The sequence below is a fragment of the Drosophila grimshawi genome, unplaced genomic scaffold (genome assembly GCF_018153295.1).
Source record: "Drosophila grimshawi isolate 15287-2541.00 unplaced genomic scaffold, ASM1815329v1 contig_311, whole genome shotgun sequence".
Classification (NCBI taxonomy): domain Eukaryota; kingdom Metazoa; phylum Arthropoda; class Insecta; order Diptera; family Drosophilidae; genus Drosophila; species Drosophila grimshawi.
The window spans coordinates 19558681-19577458 of NW_025063098.1; the positions used below are offsets into that span (position 1 = coordinate 19558681).

Here is an 18778-nt window from a genome sequence, read left to right on the forward strand (position 1 = left end):
GCTTTCTGCTTACAAATTCGTATTGCAGATAAATATTAACAAACTATAAAATTAAATGGAAATCTATCAGCAAAATTTAAATTTGCTTTGATTTGATGATTTCCTCACGACAGTAATGATTTATCGATTAATCGCAAGTCCGATAAGAATTTTTCTTATGAGCTGCAAACAGTATAAATACGTGGCTGACGATATTGTGATTGTCTCGACAAAAAATTCCGAAAAACAAATTAATACATACTCACACGAAATATGCGATAATTATTAGTGCCGCCCATGAGAACGACTGCTGCAACAGTAAAAGTGAATTAAACAAAGAAAGACAATGGGTCTTTGCAAGTGTCCAAAGCGATTGGTGACAAACCAATTCTGCTTTGAGCATCGGGTCAATGTCTGTGAGCACTGCATGGTCCAGAGCCATCCCAAGGTGACTAATAAAATTAATAACGAAATTTATGTTTATTAATCCGTTATTGTTTTTAGTGCATAGTGCAATCGTATCTGCAATGGCTACGTGATAGCGACTATATATCCAATTGTACGCTGTGCGGCACAACTCTGGAGCAGGGTGAATGCGTCCGCCTCGTCTGCTATCGTAAGTGAAGTATATGAAATATACCAAGAGGCGCCACCTTAACATTGGTTTTCACACTCCAGATGTTTATCACTGGGACTGCTTGAATGCACGCCAAGCCGGTTTGCCTGCCAACACAGCGCCCAGTGGCCACCAATGCCCCAGTTGCAGCGTGGAAATATTTCCCACCTCGAATCTGGTCTCTCCGGTGGCCGATGCACTCAAAAACTATCTGGCTGAAGTGAACTGGGGTCGCAACGGACTGGGTCTTGCTTTGGTAAAATACACCCTTGATATTCCCATTAAATTGTTTTAATTTAATTTGGTTTTGTCAGCTAACGGATGAACAAAACAATAGCTTGAAGGCGAAAGCTGCTAGTAGCCAGGCGGCAGTTAGCAATATTACCAAAGTGCATCATCATTCCGCTGGCGAACGTGAGCGTATGAAACCGAATGGAGGCGTTGACAGCCAGTCCAGTCCACATTCCGTTCTGCTGATGGACGCATTTAATCCGCCCAGTTCGGGCGATATACATGGTAACAGTTCATGATATTTTTGTGTGTGTTTTTGTTGTAATTAAATGTTAATTTTTTTTAGGCACCAGCAGTCGTCGTCCGTTGCTGCCGCGCCAGTCGCCTATTGGTGGCACGGATCGTGATGATAATAAATACCAGCGCCGCACACCGGCTGAGCTTTTCTCGCGTTGGACGCGTCGCTTCTATGCACCATCGTCGCGCCCGCCTTGGCGTCGCACCTGGTTTCTGGTAATCAGCGGCATTTTGGCCTTTATAATGTTCGTCTATTTGATGGCACTGCTGGGCAGGGGCAGCGGAAACGAGGGATTAGATGACAGCTGGAACAATCCGAACCCCAACCAGAATCATTACGAATAGGAAGTGTATGTGTATTGTATTGATGCAACAATTATGCCACAAAGCCCTTCTTTCTGTTAAAATCAAAACTAATTTATGTAACCAAAATATTGTAAACAAAAATGTAACACAAATCATTTCCAATCGCTTTTTAATCCACATGTGGCTTAATATTCTGCACGCCGCTCACATTTGGTGGTTCGGGCTTTTTGCGTTTGGGTGCATCCAGAACCTCGTCATATTCGTGTAGTTTCTTGGCCAGGAAGTACATCTCGGCCAATGCTATGATCAGCGCCACAATGACGCCAAGTAGTATGCGAAAACCAAAGGGCAGAGGGCCAACCATCAAGTTGACACCAAAGAAACCAAATGTAAATCCTGCTGCCACCGAGAAGATGAACTGGGCAACGGCAATGATTTGCTTATTGAGACTTTTCACTGTAATAAAGTAAAGACTTAGCAGTTGACAGCTGAAATAACGGTGCCACTTACATTGATAGGCGATGGTATCCTCGGGTACATTTTTGAGGGTCGCATCCACGTTTTTGGTCATCTTGTGGTATTCACGATTGTGTTGCTCATCGCGCAAGCGTTGACAACGTGCCTCCAGCTCAGGATTTCGGGGCTTAAACTCATTCTCCGGCAAGATGAGCTCACAGTTCTCAAGGAGCTCATAGAGAAATATATTAATCTTTTTCTGCTGACGCAGCTTGTCTAATGTATCCCGCAGCCAGTGTATATCGTTTAGGTATAAAAAGTTGCCTTTCACTGTCTGCTCCTGCTGGTCATCTGCCTCCTCCCCGTTCGCGACGTCTTCTACCTGTGATTTGAGAGGCACTTCGGGAATATCTGCCGTCAGTTTCGTCAGCAGTTTAGTATCAATTGTGGGTCGCTTATAGACTAGCTCGTTTTCCTTTAATACTTTTATACTGGTGGGCAGACTGTAACCGTTATCCTTGAGAGCTTTGGCCACATTAGCTGGCATTTCCTCAAAATGTTCCTTTTGTGCATCCAGCAATGCCAGCAATTTCTTCGATGGTCGCAAACGCACTCGAGTGTCGACAATTGTTGATTTCAGCATGTTGAGGACGGTTTATTTATTGTTTATTTGGTAATATTTAGCTTCAGCTGCAGATCTGAGTAGAGTTCAGCGATTTCCTCTTCTTTTTCTTGAAACGAATTGTCCAAACGTTGATAGCCGTGCTGCAAATTGTTGACAAACTCCGCTTTGCGTTGCTCACGCGCACGTCGAGCCTCCTGCAATTCGGCGCTGGGCTGTTTACCAAATAAATAGTATTTGTATTTAGTAATGCTTACTATACTTAGTAAATAATATAGACTTACAGTTCGTTCAACTTTTGCTTGATCTAGAAGCGCATCGACGCCGCTTAACAAATCGTTAACACTGGTCGCTAGTTGGGTGAGCTTTTCGTTACCTAATGCAACACAACGCTCGGATAAATCGTATTTGAGCGAACCCACAATTTCGGTGACCTGAAAAAGTTTCTCGACTTCGCTATCGTTGCGCTTCACTTCGAAATTGTCGAGAAATGATTCGATTTCACCATTGACAAATACACGATGGTCTAAAATGCGATGCGGCACTTTGTAGAGCTCTGTAACAGTCGAGTATATAAACTATAATACGATTTTCGAGGAGTTCTTCTTCAAAACGTACCCTGTCCAAATTGGCTTATCATTATTTTTCTACACAAATACCTTCTTTTTCGCTCCTGTCACATGAGTGAAGTTAACGATAACACAATAAACTATCGATAAATATATTAGTGATTATTCGTTTCAAGGAGAATTCAAAAAGACTATGAATTCTTAGTAGTAGATCAGTATTTACATTTGGCAATTAATGTAAAAAAAGTGACCCGACTGCTAAATCTACGGGAATGTATATTATTTCATTCATCTGCCGAATATGTTAAGCATAAAAGTTATTAAAATATACACTTCATTATTATTCATATGACAAGTCAAATAATTACGAGTTTTAATTTATGTAGGTCAATTTTCAGTGCATATTCCAAAAGTATTAAAATGAAAAATGCTGTTAAAAAGAAAACCATAAGGTAACAAAAAATATATTACCGATATGAGTTGCAATAGCATAAAATATTCAACTCTGCGCGCACGCGATTAATCGATGCAATATTTGCAATTCATCGATATTTACTCACGAGACGACGTGCAGAAAGTCACAAACTTATTTAATTGCCAATTCCCTCTAATTTATCTGACTTTCGGACAATGAGCGAAGAATTTAAATTGCCAAAACGATCACGGAAGCGTACACGTGATGTGAAGCGCAAGGCTCGGCCGGAATTGGACGAGGAGAGCGCATGGGTTGCAATGCGCTATTTTGAAAAATTTGAGACATTCTGGGACTTTACGGACAACCTGGAGAGGATTGACAATGCAACAGTAACATGTGATGAATTTATTGAACGCTTCGAGCGTCCCTATTTGCCCGTGATAATAACTGGCTGCGCCGATGGCTGGCTGGCCCAGGAGAAGTGGACGATGTCACGCTTGGCCAAGAAATATCGCAACCAGAAGTTCAAGTGCGGCGAGGATAACGAGGGCTACAGCGTCAAAATGAAAATGAAATACTATGTGGAGTACATGCAGGGGACACGCGACGACAGTCCGCTCTACATATTCGACAGCAGCTTCGGCGAGCATCATCGTCGGCGCAAACTGCTCGAGGATTATACGGTGCCCAAATACTTTCGCGATGATCTCTTCAAGTACTGTGGCGAGGAGCGTCGACCGCCATATCGCTGGTTTGTAATGGGCCCGGCACGTTCTGGCACCGGTATTCACATAGATCCGTTGGGTACCAGTGCCTGGAATACGTTGATACGCGGCCACAAACGCTGGTGCTTGTTTCCCACGCACACGCCTAAGGATCTGTTGAAGGTGACAAGCGCAATGGGCGGGAAGCAACGCGACGAGGCCATCACTTGGTTCAGCACTATCTATCCGCGCACCCAACTGCCATCGTGGCCGCAGGAATACAAACCCATCGAGGTGCTTCAATGTGCCGGCGAGACAGTCTTTGTGCCGGGCGGATGGTGGCATGTGGTACTCAATTTGGACGATACGATTGCCATTACGCAGAATTTTAGCAGCTTTACCAACTTTCCGTGCGTGTGGCACAAGACTGTGCGCGGTCGTCCCAAATTGTCGCGCAAATGGCTGCGGGTGCTGCGGGAGCAGCGTCCCGAACTGGCCCAAATAGCTGAAAGTATTAATATTAATGAGAGCACTGGCTTCGCCTCCGATAGCTCGAGCAATTCCAGCTCATCGTCGTCGTCCAGCAGTTCCTCATCGTCGGAAAGCGAGGCGGATGCCGATTCCAATACGGATAGCGGCCAGGAAAGTCTCACCGCCAAAAAGAAGAAGAAGCGACGCATGGGCGGAGGTGGAGGCAGTGGCAGTGGCAGTGTTGACGGTGCCACTGGCTCCACACGTTCCTGATGCCGGCGCAAAGCCAAACGGAATGGCCTGCTCCTGCTCAAGCTGTTCCATCGTCAACTGTTGTTCTGTCGCCGAGTGTCGCGACGGAAGCGTCCGTGTAATCGCACCCAGCGCAAATCCTGATCCTGCTTATTTTGTGCGTGTTTAGTAATATTTTTCTACATAGACAAGTAATTAATGTTGCTGTAAAAATATTAATATGAGAATTGTAATTATCCTTGGCAGAGAAAGACCCTCGCTTGGTCGACTTTGATTAATTTGGATTAGTCTTTCAAGCTGATCCGATAAGGATAATTAATAGTTTCGCAACAAAAATAAATTCAATATATTTGTAAAATCGCATTTTGCATTTTTGATTAGGATATGGGCATAAATGTATCTAATTTAAATTGCTTTATTTAGGCTTCTGACTGATCTTTGGATATATATTCCTTAAAAATGCTTTCAAATTGTTCTTATACAAAAATGTATCTTTTTATTTTGAATCTGCGTTTTTATAAATTGTTTTTTGTTTCTTTTGCTTATGCAACTTAAAAGGAAATGTAGCAACAAGAAGAGTAATGAATTTGCTCATGAGTCCAAAATTAAAAATTTGACATACAAGTTAAAATGTTTAAATAATAAAATTTATTTACGGAACACAAGCAAGCACATGTCCTTAAAAAAATCACCTTTAATTTGCTACAATTTATTATTCATACATAATTATTGTTTAAAAGCTTTTCCCACGCGTTCCTTAAGTTTTCCCGTTTTATTGTTGTTGTCTACGTTGAAGTTTTATAAGAGTTTTTGCACTTTTTTTCTTTGTGTCCTTTCTTTTTTGTTTAAAATATTGGTTTTATTTAATTAAGTTGATGTTCTGTTTTCATTTATGTTTATTGTTTATCATTGTGTATAAATTGAAAATTGCGCTCGCAGCTTCATTTTGCTTACTGTCGGTTTCTGTGTTGTTTTTGTTTGTCCATTCTGAATTTGTTTTAGCCAAGTTTGTGGTTTGTTGTTGTTGAATTATGTTTGTTATGTGTTAATCATGGCTTAATCGATATACTGCGCTAACCAACGGAAACCCTCGCCATAACCCTGTCGCTTCAGCACGGAGCACATGAACAATTCCAATGGGCGTCCTGGCAAATCGGAGCGTGCAACTTTGCCCTGTAGTTACAAAAATATAACAATTCATTAAATATAGGCATACAGTCGAAAAAGTCAGAAGTGACATACCTTTCCGGTTGTTAACTGATACAGTCCAAACATATTTCTCAGCTCATCCTCGCTGGCCGCACCGGGCTTATCAATTTTGTTGCCCAATATGAGCACGGGGCAGTTGGAGAGCGCCTCATCTGTGAGCAGCGAATCCAGTTCGTTTTTGCTCTCCTGGAAGCGGCCGCGATCCCAGGCGTCTATCAAGAAGACGATGGCATCCACAGCTGGGAAGTAATCCTTCCAGACACGACGTGCTACAAAGATACATTCAGTTAGTTTAATTTATCAACAATTAACAATCGACTTATCTAAACAGCCAAATTACATGTCTTAATAACGCCCAAGCATGCCGCCCATTTGTTATCAGAAACAACTTTGATATCATGACACTGACGCGCCTCACTCAAAACTCAAACACTGCTCGGCTCCACTCGGATGTCGAGCGTAACGCTGACAAAGCTACTTGGACTATTTTTTTTTCAATGCATATCATGATATACGTGAGCTCGCTTATCAATACAAATACTTACATACTATATGCATACTAATATATTTACATACATACTCATACTAATAAATTTACATACGAACGTAGACAGTTTTCAGCAAGCTCACGCTTATAATTACATTTTATAGTTTTCATATAAAATAGATTATTCTTATTACGTTTGTCCCTGTTGCTTCTAAATACACGGCGCATTTATTCTATGCACAGTGGTTATCAATTGATTGAAATACGCAAAATGAAATAACACTTTGAATTGTCGATTGAGCTACCAATTGACTATATTAGTTTTGCAAAAAGTTAATAATATTTGCATTAATCATTTGTGATATCTTCATATATGATTATGACTATTAAATACATCTGTAACCACTGCAAATGTATTTGCTGCTGTCCCATTGAAGAGTGAAGGCAACAAATGACAAAAATTACAACGCGTTTTCATTGCAAGTGTTGTTGTATAGGTGACCCCCTGTGCTATATTTTACGCTGATTGTCGCTATTTAGTAGCTGTCTTTCTGTTTTCTTTGTGCTTTTGTGCGCTATATTTAGATGGAGACTAGCACGTTTCGGCATGCGCAATATTTATGATATTAATAAGAGCACATCGCACAGATTATTGAATGTTTTAAGCGTTTCCCGCTCGTGCAAAATTATAACAAAAGTACAACACTTACCCTGAGTGTGTCCACCCAAGTCGAATGTAGTGAAACGCATATTGCCGATGGACAGCTCCTCGGATGCTAATGTAAGAAATGTTAATTAACATGAGTGCAACAGAGATTTACATGAATCTGAATCGCTTTCACTCACTTGGATGCAGTGTTGGCACATGCTGCGCTAGCTTATCATCTTTGAGCATATGCAATAATGTGGTTTTACCAGCATTATCCAAGCCAAGGAACAATAGTTTGCCGGACTTTTTCCATAGACCTGCACAAGCGAATAATACATAATTTATGAAATCATCAATACAAATCAACAAAAATGATCGCACGACTCGCAGCGTTTGCCAGTAGTCAATGCCAAATGTTTTGAGGTCAGTTCCGATTTGACTAAAAATCGTCATTAATTAAAAATTCAACGGTTTCTTAACAGGCGGCGATTTCATTTTCTCATGTTGTTCATCGTCTTCTTCTTTTTGTTGGCAAACGCTCAAGAAATGCGCTGCTCATTGTGAGCAATGTCAAATTCCATTTTACCTAAGTATCCCAGAACACCCGTAAACCAATCCCAAATGAACATCTTGGCTTGTGCTGTGCTTTATTTCCTGCGGGCGTCAATATCAAATATCAAAGGCTGGCTGCGTCTCTGTGTCTGTCTGTCTGTGTGTGTGTGTGGGGGGAAAAAGAGTGCGGTGCTTTGCTGTAGAGAGAGAGAAAAACAGAAGAAAACAAAGAGAGAGAGAGAGAGACAGCAATGAGAAAAGGAAATGAGAATTTGTGTAACAAGTTCAATGTTCACACGACGCGCGGGGCTTTGTTTTGTTATTGATAATCAATTTTGTCAACGGACCAAACAGCCTTGACATCAATAATAATTGTAAAAGGAAGTCAAGTTTTTTTGAGCGCATGTAATTAGGTTAAAAACCAGTTTAATTCTTTGTCAAACAACACTTTCTTTCTATGCATGTGTATGCGTGTCAGTGTGTGTGAGTACGGCTTTTGTGTGCCTGTCTGTGTGTACGTGGTTAACACGCATAATACTTTTGTAATTTTCATAAAATTTGGTCGAGTTTCGTAATGTTGCACTTTGGAGCTGAGCTAGGCACTTGGCACACTATGCGCCACACAAATAATCATATTGAGTTAAGTTTGACAACCAGCCGCACCCTTGGCGCATCACTTATTGGAGGGGTTAGTGTTAATTTTGATGTGCGATGAAAAAACAGCAGACATGACAATCTGATTTTGCACTACGTGGACACACACACATTTCTGTTTGGCCCTTTTTGTGTATTTGAATTGCACGTTGCTCTGCTTAACGGTTTACAGTTCGTTTGGTTGTGGAGCGGAACGCATTGTGTGTAACACTCTGTATATATGCATTAAATGCACTTCTTTCGTTTATTATATTAGCGAGTTATTATTATTTATTACTTTTTCTGCACACGTTGTATCGAATCGTTCGGAATAAGTTCAATCGAACGACTCACTAAACTGAACGAACGTTTGTCGTTCATCTAGTTCGATAGCCATATGAAATTAAAAAACTTTACAGTTTGCGTGCTGTTATTAACAGCGTGCTTCAATTAAGTTTTTAAAGCGCAATTTGCTGGGTCGTTTTGGAAGCAGAACAGTGCTGTTATTTCTATTTGCTCGAAGCTTAGTATGATCATTTAGAATCCATCTGTTTGCCGGAATTTTTGTAGGGCTTATTTAAAATATATTCTCTCGATATTTATCTATGTGCTTGCTTATCGATATGTTTAAAAGTCAACCATGTCAAATCAAGCAAAGTTGGCTGCGGTTCATCAATGAACATCCAGCGGAGTCAGTGGAACTTTCGAATTTCGCTTTACAACACTGTTGAAGGGCGCGCAAAAGTTGCTTGTTTAAACCTACTCTTGGTTTTATTTAATATATTTTCTGTACAAAAAAGCTGTCATAATATGGAAAATTTTATTAAATTTTGCTTTATATATACCCTTAGGAAAATTCTGTAAATATATCTTTATTTTATGGAATACATGAAAATGCAAAGTAAATATATATAATATTTTGAAATTTCAACATTCTATCGACTTTAGTCAAATGTTCGCATCTTCTGCAAAATAATATCTTCCACCTGGACGCCATCGGGTGTATCGAGCGCATAGAGAACTGCTTTGGCCACATCGTCTGCCTGCAGTTTGGGCAATTCATCGACAGCCTGTGAGTAAACATTGAGAAAATCTGTGTCCACCATGCCTGGACAGATGCTCTGCGATGCGGGCCCAAAACACAAAACCAAAAAAAAAAAATAAATGAAAAAGAAGACGCGTCACAATTGTTTGCATATCGCGTGGTGTGCATCCCAAACCAGACCAGCAACCCCACACTTGGGTGCAATGTTTGCATTGCATTTAACTTACCGTTAATTTAATATTTAATTTGAGAAAATGTATTTCCTGGCGCACCGTCTGGCAAAGTGCTGTAATTGCATGCTTCGTGGCCGGATAAACGCTGAATAAGGGCACCGGCACTTCCGGTATGCGATGTCCAAGCACGCTAAGTGACAAGCGAAGGGGGGTAGAGGGTAAAGTACGCATGAGGTTGGGTAAATAAATAAAGTCAGTCAATGTTGCTACGCAATGTAAGCCCACTCGAAAAACAACAGCAAACGAGGAAAAACAAAAATAAATGAAAAGCAAAAAGATGATGGTCAACAGCTGTCGTAGCGTTTGCTGCGAATGAAGAAAAGCAGGCGCTACTCCTCGCCAGATAGGCGGACAGGACCTCATTCTGCAGAGAGCAACGCCGAACTGTCGTTGTGCATTTTATGCAAACATTGCGTAAACTTCTTTTAATTTGACAGTGCTCCTGAGGCAGTTGCCAGTTGAGTGTCGGGTGGGGGGGGCATTAAGTGCAAACAGCGGTTCGACGCAGTGGAAGCATCCTCCGAGCACTTCCTCTAGCACTTTTAATTAATGAAGTCTTAATAATATTGCATTGACATTAAGCGAAATCCGTATGGATTGCCCATTGCCACGCCCACACGCCCGTTCATTGGCAACGCGCCGACACGCATCTGGGCCATCTTCTGTCACATTTCCTTTGTTTGTTAACGACGCTAGCCGAATTATATGAATATTCTCATTAATTAACGTTGCAACTCGCCACTTTTCCTTCTGATGTCCTGCATTTCGCATTCTCCGATTTTCACATTTGCTGAATTGTATTTGATTACAGTGGGCATTCTCGATCTGATTACTTTCTGCAGCTTTCGTTGCTCATTAAAATTGTATAATTAAATTCGTATGCAAACAATGCAATCGTTCTGCTCCGCAAAATATATCCAGTTAGTCTATCTACCTTTAACCATAATTATTCATATGAGTTATGGTTCTTGAGTTATGTGTCTTTGACCTGAATTCAGTTTGGGCTTATGCAAATTGTTCTACGCAAATGCAAAAAGGCAGAAAATGTAGTATTTGCCTTAATAAATTACACTGTGCAAGAGTGAAAGAGCAAATAAATTTGTTTGCATTAACTAAAACTGTACTTCTATGAAAGAAACACAATTTGTATAACTTTTTTTTAAATAATATATTTGCTTGTAATTTAATCTTTATTTTTCACTTTTTGAGTTTCTGTGCAACATTTAGATACTGCTTTAGGCATTCTTCAATTGGCGAAAGCGGAAAACATTCAGTTTTCAATTTTAAACTATTCAATATTAATATATTATAATATTGGAATTGGTACTTCGAGTAATCAAACAAAGTGTCAGATATTTGAAATAGATTCAACTTCAAACCTATCTGCACAGTGTAATTGTGTATGGATTGGCAGTTGGCATACTCATATCATATAAATTATTACACTCGAGTTGAATCTTTTGATTGCAACGAGCTGCTTTCGCTTTGAGTATATTCAATTCAATAATTTACATAATATTCAGCTTGAATTGTTTGACAGAGTTTTGCATTTGCTTGCAGTAAATGTTCAATTTGGCAATTATTTAATATACTCATCTTTAAATGTGTATAATACTAAATTGTGGGTGTATGGGTGTGTCTGTGTGCGTGTGTGTTTTGTGCGTTTGTTTACTTTCACAAGTAATTTGCATTAAAAGGAAATCAATGCAATTTTCAATTAAAGCCAAAGCGCGAATCAAACGATGCGAATTAATGCGCAACATTTTGATTTTAAATGCGTTGCGCATTGGTATTAATGAAATCAACAACACACAAATGGGTGTGTGAGTGTGTGTGTGTGTGTGTGTGATTGTGGGATGCTGTTCAATGCAAAATACTTAATTATGTTGAATAATTGAGTTCTTGTTGCTGCTTGCGCAAACACTTTGGCCGTGCAAATGCAAAGCTTTTAATGCACACGACAACCACAAAACAGCAGCAACAAAAACAGCAAAAACAACAACCAAAAGAAAACAAGAGCAAGCTTCTCTGCGGGAATTTCAACATTTAAATATCAATAAATGCGTTGTTTGTGCGATGGCTTTTAATTTAATTTAAATAACGTGCCAATGGTTTGTGCTCGCACACACACACGCTCATGTTGCCAATGTGAATATAATGAAAAATGCATGCAGTGAACAACACTGGTAGTCGCACTATTTGCACTTTAATTAGGGGCCCCATACACGAGCAGACGTAAGCACATAATTTTGGCAAATATTTTGCCCCTCAAGGCAACATTCAGTCGGTTGTTTGTCCATTGCAAGCAGCTGCTATAAAGCAAATGCATATGCAAATCACTTGTGTGAGTGCATTGTGCAGATGTATGACCACCAATTTAAGCCTAGCCCCAGTTTTGATATTTTAGCTGCACAAACATCACTTACAAAATGATAACAAACTTTGTCTCTCTCTCTCTGATTCTCTCTCTCGGCTTAGCGCTAATTGTGGTAATGCTCTAACGCAGTCGGGCCAATTTGGAAGCCAATTTATTATCATTTGTTTAGTCAAGTCTATTGGTTTTGTGAGATGGTGGCATTTCAATAGCATCATGGCCTACTTAATTATCAAAACCTAATTTACAAGCTCAACAAACGGGCCGACAATTCCATTCAAATAATTTCAATTTACATCAAGCATTGTACAACACTTTAAAACGAGGAAATATTTGCGTAAATCGATTGAATTTGAAAATGTACTTTTAGCATTCCTCTAATTGGGCATCCTTAATACTTATTTTCTAAAAAAATGTACAAAATAAGAGATGTTGTTACCAAAAATAGAAGGCTATGTATTTCAAAAGAAATAAATTAAATTAAACAAAATATAATATAAGATGCCCTCATAGAAATTAAGATGATTAATATGAATTGTGATATTTACCTGTTAATTACCACAATGTGGCAGCGCACCTTGCTGATCGCCATCTGCTTCAGGGACTCCCTTAAGCAGCTTGCCGTGGCGACCACATTCAAATCGAACAGTTCCTTAATATCCTTGGTGGGTGATTCTAAAGGAATTACTGCAGTTAACTTGGATACTCTTTTATTTACATTAGTCGATTTTACCACTTAGAAAGTTGGCTTTCAATATGCCCGCATTGCAGATGAGCACATGAATGCAGTGGAAACGCTCCCATATCCAGCGAAAGCTGCTGATCAGCTGCTCATCATCGCTGAGATCACATTGACGCCCAAATATCTTACCCTCGCCAGTCACTTGAGCGTTGAGTGCCTGCCATGGCAATACTTAAGACTCTTTTTAAGACTCCAACCGACTGCTCACCTCGATGAGTTCTGCACGTCTGGCGAGGCCCACCACAACCATGCCGGCATTGGCCAAGGTAATAGCTGTGCTCGCTCCAATGCCCATCGAAGCGCCAGTGATGATGGCCACCTTGTTGCGCCAGTAGAACTTCTCCATGCCGACCAAATCTGAACTGATACTTAGATAGATGGCTAGTAAAGTGGCAAATACCGCTCGCTATGGAGATGACCTGACAGCTTCGTGTGCTTGCCGCAAACTGATCTCTAGGAAGCGGTTTTCTATCGTCAGCAGCTGCGATTGCCACTCAATTGTGGCAGCTCAGTCGGCTTTGCTTTGCTCATTCGCTGCGATTGACTTTGTGGACTTGCAGTTATTGCTTTTAATTATTCGCAATTTATGTCTATCTTATTGTGATGCACTTTAAATCCGGTCGCCAGCTAGAATTTCTTTCAGAACGTTGCACTCGAAGCGGGTCTGTTGCAGCGGATATGTTGTAGCAGTTACCCTGTCTAAAATACCCTGTAATTTAAAATATTTTAAGTCTAGAGTCGTTTAATATTTATTTATTGAATAAGGCTAAAAGCTGTACACATTTTGTTTCTAAATAAAAATGAAAGTGACATATTAAATTATATATAATTAAAAGTGAGTAATTAAATTTAAAATGTGAAACAAATTAAATTAAAGTATTTACAATATTTGGGGGTAATAAAATGTGAAATGGTCCAACATTCATTACAAGAATTGGGGAATCCCAGAAAAAACCTTAGCTTAGTAATATGGAAAATATAAAATTAGCAAGTAAGAGAGAAAGAGAGATATAAAGAGTGACATGGAAATTAAAGAAAAGATTTTCAAATCTCTAAGTCTGTGAAATCTGTGGTATCTCGATTCAATTACCAAATATATATTATGATCTAAGTTTTAAAATTGAAATGATAAATGTTTCTAACTAAATGCAAGGTATTTCCTAGTCAGACTCTCTTGAATTAAGCCTACTTACGTGTTTTATCTTACTTATCCATTACTGCGGTTGTTCACTATAAATTTGATATAATCCGCCATTCAAATTTCATTTTGTGGCTTCGGATACGGTGTCTCTCTCTTGCGGCTTTTGCATTTTCTTATTATATCACGTTTATTTCAAACGACGACTAAAAATGTATTACATTTGAAATCACAAAAATTATTTGCTACATTTTTAAACCAATTGTTTTTTAGTTGTTTGTTGTTGCTTTAGTGCCCACTGTAGCCAGACCAATTATTTACCCGTAATCAAATGTTTGTATATTGTGTAAAAGTATTCAGAAAGTGGTTGATAATGTCATCAGCCTGAAACATCTTGAAACGGTTGCATTCATGCGTCAAACCTTATCATATTTTTGTGTATTACTCAACAGTAGCTTCGGTTTCAGCTGCCTATCGCATTCTTATGGCTTCCCATCAACAACTTAACAGAACAGCATTTCTTGCCACGCCCGGTTGCATCTAGAGCCGAGCAAACTTGTTTTGCTGTCAAGTAAATCAAAATTGATATTTATCAACATGCTCAAAATAACCCTTAAATTATACCAGACTATTAGATACTTTCCTTAAATGACATTCTGCTAAATGTTTGAAAATCATAAATAAATCTAAATATTTAATGTAATGTAATTATTTATGTAAAAAACAAACTTAAAATGAAAAGCTTTAAATTGCATAAAAGTGACATGGCTTCAGTAATTTTGGCTTCAACTGTGGAAAATCGTATTTAATCTTTAACTTTTGGATACGATATTGAAAGTAAAGTATTTGGATGGGATGTGGTTAGGATACAGATGTACAGATATATGTATATGGATAGGAATTATATGTGATATGCAAAAATTAATAGGAAATCGATCGGGGAAATCAAACCTGCTATTATATTTGATAAATACATATCAAATTAAGTAAAGCTACTCTGTATGGTTGGATATGCACTTAGAATAATATACCCATTGGCAAAAAATATATTGGGTATAAATTGTGTGCAACGAGAGTAAAGTTGAGTTAAGCGACAATTGTAAAATGCAAAATACAATTCAAAAATGAATCCAAACTTGGATTGTTGTCAATGATGCAGCGTTGCAGATGACAGCAATAAAATGCAGGTGCTGCATCATATCACAAACCGATGTCATATCTGAGCCAAGTGGTCCTTTGTGTGGCAAGCGATGCTGTTCAGTTTAAGCCCAGTACAGTAGTTGACCAGGCTGTTAACGAATAAAATCTATACAACTACAATATTGGCCTGCTCGTAAAAATAACTTTGATTCGGCGACAAATGATAAGAATACTGGGGGCAATATAAAATCGCCGCTTGGTATTCAATTTCGTGGTTGTGGCATGGGGCAACAACGTTAAGTGACACCGCACTACCACACTGCACCACAGTTATCAAAATGGCAGGCATTTAAGCCATACAAAAGCCCAATTGCAAACATTTACAATGCACTGCACTTTCCCTCGCCCGCTTCTCAACACTCTTTGCCCAACGAAATTGATAGAAAATTGGCAGCCAAAGTGTTTTTAGTTTTGCTACAATTTAGTTTTTTTTTGTTTTTATTACTTCGCTTTTTTTTGTATTTATTGGGTCGCTTTTGGTGCCGCCAAATAAAACACATGAATGGAAAAGGCGCACATCGTGCTGAAATTTATTGTTGCATACTTTTCGGCTCAGCACTCTGGTATGCAAAAATAAAATTGTGTTGCCACATGTTGGGGCATGATGCTGTTGGCATTATTTATTTTTCGGTTAAACCCAAATATGCATTTTTCATGGGCCCGCCAAGCGATTTTTTTTGGTTGCAGCCCCATCCGCAAAAGTTGTTTCTGTTGCATTCCCTTTTAATTGTAATAACATTTGTTGCGCACACGATTCAAATTGCATTTATGTTTGCCAATTGGCCCTGAGATGTGAGCTGCTGCCGCTTCTGCTGGCTTGGCTTTTTATATTTTCGCTTTCACAATCTAATAAAAAGCTCACTCGCAGTTCGCTCCCTGTCACAAAATAAATGTAAACAATGCCAGAACAGGACAGAACAGAACAGAGCTGAAGAGAACAGAACAAACGAACTCTGCTCGTCGTGTGTCGAAACGGGGCCAAATTAAATTACAAACTTTTCTTTTAAGCAAGCAGTTTAATTGAATTGCTTCATTCCGCACTGCCAACAGAGGGAATTCATATATATATATATATATCTATATATATATATACCTATATGTATGTATATGGGTAAATGTATATATCCATGCAACAATTGTACTTGTGTTTTTATTGCATTTGAATGTGCGCAGAGAAATATAAGTTTTCGCATGCATAACAACTAGCGACAGAACAGAAAGTTTGCAATTGTAAGATATCTAATTTCAACTAAAGAACAGCCTTTCTCAAGAGTTTAGAGTGGAAATAACATTTAAAATTTAAATTAAATCAATTCACCGCTAATTTTGCAGAATAATTCAGAATAATTTATTATTTGTCACGCAAGGTTAATGTTGAAAAATTAGACCAAACATTTTTAAATATTAGTAGCTTACAATTAATGAAAATTATACGTAATGATGGCAGAGAGAAAGAGAGGCATAATTTGATTTAAGGGAGAGATAGAGTTCCACCGAGAGTAAGGCATTGTAAGATTATGTCTGTATGTCTGTCTTATTATTTTTTAGGTTTTGGAAATTGGCACAAATACTTTGAAATTCTGTAATTACGTAGCGTAAGAGTTAAGTCTAATAAAGAATAATTTGTTTGCAACTAACAATTAATCAAACGTGATTGTAAGAATTTAATTAAGTGGCACGCCCAATGTTAGACAACTGCATAATTGACACGTAGACAATAGACGACGATTAAATAATTATTTGAGGCACGCGTGTGCCACAAAACTATATATATAAAATACATAGACAAAGGATCTGTCAGCTGACAGGGATGTGCCGAAGAAGCAACCTAAAACTATGCAAACAATTTTAATGTTAAGTGCCAGCCGGTGTTAGTGGTTATTGTTGTTGTTGCTTGTGTTGTTTGTGATGCTGTTGTTTTTATGCAGAGACAACTTTTGATTAAATTAAAATTTATTTTAATTAAACAAGCGTCGCAAATGTCTCATTTACGCTTCGATGATGCGACAGGCGACTGACGGACAGAGGGACAGACGGACGTGCCAAGCATATTTCACTGCCTGTATCTGTGTGTCTGGGTGCGTATCTGTGTGTATGTGTGGCTGCAACAAAGTTGCTTTATTGCTCGCATGTTTTGCGGTCTGCTGACAATTTACACCATCCACAAAATTGTTGGCAGCATTTTTTGTTTGCCTATGAAAAACAATAATAGCAACAACTGCAGCTCAAGCTGGTGCTACCTGTTTTGCCATTTTCCCGTCAAATCTAGCCATTTTTATTAGCGTTAGAAATAGTAAGTAACTTGCAGTGAATTTTAGCCTTTTCTATACAAAGTTTTGCGGCATTTCAGCTTTGATGGATTTTTAAAACAAATATAAATATCAGTTTCTTTTAGCAAAATGTAAAAAACCATCACCTTTAATTTTGTATAATTTATAGCTGTAAGTAAATGGCTAGTGAATATAATTTAAATAGAAAAGTCAAATGGAAAGGCTGGAGATGGCCAAGTGAGGGGCTCATTACAACACTCATACGACAAATTCAACGGTAACGAATTCGAATTGCCGTAAAATCTGCCAATAAAATACTAATATTAAAGAATAATATAATTAACAAAAAGGTTCTGTGTATCGTTACAAAAAAAAAACACCCAGGACATAACACATATTTATTTTATAAAAATTTGTGTTTGAACAATAGGGTGAGCTACCCTTTCTAAAATGTATTTTTTATTTTGGGACTATTTATTTGTATTTATGCGAGTTTTTAACGGGAGTCCACGATACGCCTCTAGGATCATATAGTAAAAGCGGCCAATCCATTACTGACCTCAAAAGCCATTGGAATGTTTAGATCTCATTTTAATTTGAATTTATTATCAACTAGGCTGAAGATTAAAAGTTTTGATCTTAAGGTTTAGAGTTTAAGCTTAGACAACATAATATTTGAGCTAAAGTTAAAGTAATGTATTACAAAATATATATAGTGTTTAGTCCATAGTCTACAAGCTAGCTCTTTTTGTTGGGCAAAACTTGGCAACATTGCTCACAACTATTTAAGGCACACTTGTCCCAAAAACTATGTTTACCATTTGTGGCTAAAACACAAAAAACTAAATGACGCAGCATGCAGCGTGGGATGGGCGAGGCAACTAAGTGACAGCAAAAATGTCCAAATGTCCCCCTCCTGCGCTTAAGTGCATCTAATTAGCCTAGATTTTTGGGGTAAGTCCACGTACACCTGCTAAAGCCTGCAATAACATGTTGGTGTTGTTTTCTGTTGTTATTGTTGCTTGTTAATTGCTTTAAGCGAAGCAGCGCAGCATAAAAAGTTTTTGGCACTTGCACGCGAAACTTAACCCTCCCCCACCATCCCCCCTAAAATTGCCCTGACAATCCAGCCATAAACTCCCTCCGGTTTGTTGCGGCACTTTATTAGGTGCTCTGCGGCTTGGCTATTATTTGATGTTATTTATGACTAACAGACGCTTAGCGAACGCATTTGAGGCTGCAGCACCTGCAGCTGCAACGCCATAAGGTGTGCAATCTTATTTTCATTACCAGCAACAACAATACGAGAAAACTTTGCGTTTACTTTT

General features: G+C 38.7%; 6 protein-coding genes across 8 annotated transcripts; 2 read left to right on the forward strand and 4 right to left on the reverse strand.

Annotated features, from left to right (window-relative positions):
- Nucleotides 1–175: 175 nt before the first annotated feature.
- On the forward strand, nt 176–1923 carry LOC6567906 (zinc finger protein-like 1 homolog). Its single transcript, XM_001993661.3, has 5 exons — nt 176–427; nt 484–595; nt 658–851; nt 910–1111; nt 1173–1923. The coding sequence occupies exons 1-5, from the start codon at nt 326–328 to the stop codon at nt 1466–1468; spliced, it is 906 nt and encodes a 301-aa protein (XP_001993697.1). The 5' UTR covers nt 176–325; the 3' UTR covers nt 1469–1923.
- LOC6567905 lies at nt 1582–2528 on the reverse strand. Its single transcript, XM_043215194.1, has 2 exons — nt 1940–2528; nt 1582–1885 (listed from the first exon to the last, which is right to left on the reverse strand). Exons 1-2 carry the CDS (start codon nt 2526–2528, stop codon nt 1599–1601), a joined length of 876 nt encoding a protein of 291 aa, XP_043071129.1. The 3' UTR covers nt 1582–1598.
- A 23-nt stretch (nt 2529–2551) lies between these two features.
- Nucleotides 2552–3212, reverse strand: LOC6567904 (biogenesis of lysosome-related organelles complex 1 subunit 5). The gene is made up of 3 exons (XM_001993659.2): nt 3126–3212; nt 2792–3063; nt 2552–2722 (listed from the first exon to the last, which is right to left on the reverse strand). The coding sequence occupies exons 1-3, from the start codon at nt 3145–3147 to the stop codon at nt 2552–2554; spliced, it is 465 nt and encodes a 154-aa protein (XP_001993695.1). The 5' UTR covers nt 3148–3212.
- A 406-nt stretch (nt 3213–3618) lies between these two features.
- Nucleotides 3619–5276, forward strand: LOC6567903 (bifunctional arginine demethylase and lysyl-hydroxylase PSR). Its single transcript, XM_001993658.2, has one exon. The coding sequence runs from the start codon at nt 3707–3709 to the stop codon at nt 4937–4939; it is 1233 nt and encodes a 410-aa protein (XP_001993694.1). The 5' UTR covers nt 3619–3706; the 3' UTR covers nt 4940–5276.
- A 267-nt stretch (nt 5277–5543) lies between these two features.
- LOC6567902 (GTP-binding protein SAR1b) lies at nt 5544–8825 on the reverse strand. Of its 3 annotated transcripts, none has more exons than XM_001993657.3 (6): nt 8747–8825; nt 7850–8012; nt 7461–7580; nt 7325–7390; nt 6161–6396; nt 5544–6091 (listed from the first exon to the last, which is right to left on the reverse strand). In XM_001993657.3, exons 2-6 carry the CDS (start codon nt 7890–7892, stop codon nt 5975–5977), a joined length of 582 nt encoding a protein of 193 aa, XP_001993693.1. In that variant the 5' UTR covers nt 7893–8012; nt 8747–8825; the 3' UTR covers nt 5544–5974. The 3 variants fall into 3 exon arrangements, with proteins under 3 accessions (XP_001993693.1, XP_032595774.1, XP_032595775.1); XM_032739883.1 differs by lacking the exon at nt 8747–8825 and adding an exon at nt 8579–8697; XM_032739884.1 differs by lacking the exon at nt 8747–8825 and adding an exon at nt 8479–8561.
- A 542-nt stretch (nt 8826–9367) lies between these two features.
- Nucleotides 9368–13393, reverse strand: LOC6567901 (farnesol dehydrogenase). Its single transcript, XM_001993656.3, has 5 exons — nt 13051–13393; nt 12834–12999; nt 12649–12775; nt 9721–9856; nt 9368–9569 (listed from the first exon to the last, which is right to left on the reverse strand). Exons 1-5 carry the CDS (start codon nt 13186–13188, stop codon nt 9393–9395), a joined length of 744 nt encoding a protein of 247 aa, XP_001993692.1. The 5' UTR covers nt 13189–13393; the 3' UTR covers nt 9368–9392.
- Between the last annotated feature and the right edge of the window lie 5385 nt (nt 13394–18778).

Coding starts and splice junctions, on each gene's coding strand:
- LOC6567906 (XM_001993661.3), top strand. CDS start 326: ATGGGTCTTTGCAAGTGTCCAAAGCGATTGGTGACAAACCAATTCTGC. Junction 596..657: donor CGTCCGCCTCGTCTGCTATC/GTAAGTGAAGTA, acceptor TTCACACTCCAG/ATGTTTATCACTGGGACTGC. Junction 852..909: donor ACGGACTGGGTCTTGCTTTG/GTAAAATACACC, acceptor TGGTTTTGTCAG/CTAACGGATGAACAAAACAA.
- LOC6567904 (XM_001993659.2), bottom strand. CDS start 3,147: ATGATAAGCCAATTTGGACAGG. Junction 3,064..3,125: donor GATAAGCCAATTTGGACAGG/GTACGTTTTGAA, acceptor CGACTGTTACAG/AGCTCTACAAAGTGCCGCAT. Junction 2,723..2,791: donor AAGCAAAAGTTGAACGAACT/GTAAGTCTATAT, acceptor TTTGGTAAACAG/CCCAGCGCCGAATTGCAGGA.
- LOC6567905 (XM_043215194.1), bottom strand. CDS start 2,528: ATGCTGAAATCAACAATTGTCGACACTCGAGTGCGTTTGCGACCATCG. Junction 1,886..1,939: donor GGATACCATCGCCTATCAAT/GTAAGTGGCACC, acceptor ACTTTATTACAG/TGAAAAGTCTCAATAAGCAA.
- LOC6567902 (XM_001993657.3), bottom strand. CDS start 7,892: ATGTTCATTTGGGATTGGTTTACGGGTGTTCTGGGATACTTAG. Junction 7,581..7,849: donor GGGTGTTCTGGGATACTTAG/GTAAAATGGAAT, acceptor TCGCTTGTGCAG/GTCTATGGAAAAAGTCCGGC. Junction 7,391..7,460: donor TGTGCCAACACTGCATCCAA/GTGAGTGAAAGC, acceptor TTCTTACATTAG/CATCCGAGGAGCTGTCCATC.
- LOC6567901 (XM_001993656.3), bottom strand. CDS start 13,188: ATGGAGAAGTTCTACTGGCGCAACAAGGTGGCCATCATCACTGGCGCT. Junction 13,000..13,050: donor GACGTGCAGAACTCATCGAG/GTGAGCAGTCGG, acceptor TTGCCATGGCAG/GCACTCAACGCTCAAGTGAC. Junction 12,776..12,833: donor GAAAGCCAACTTTCTAAGTG/GTAAAATCGACT, acceptor TAATTCCTTTAG/AATCACCCACCAAGGATATT.
- LOC6567903 (XM_001993658.2), top strand. CDS start 3,707: ATGAGCGAAGAATTTAAATTGCCAAAACGATCACGGAAGCGTACACGT.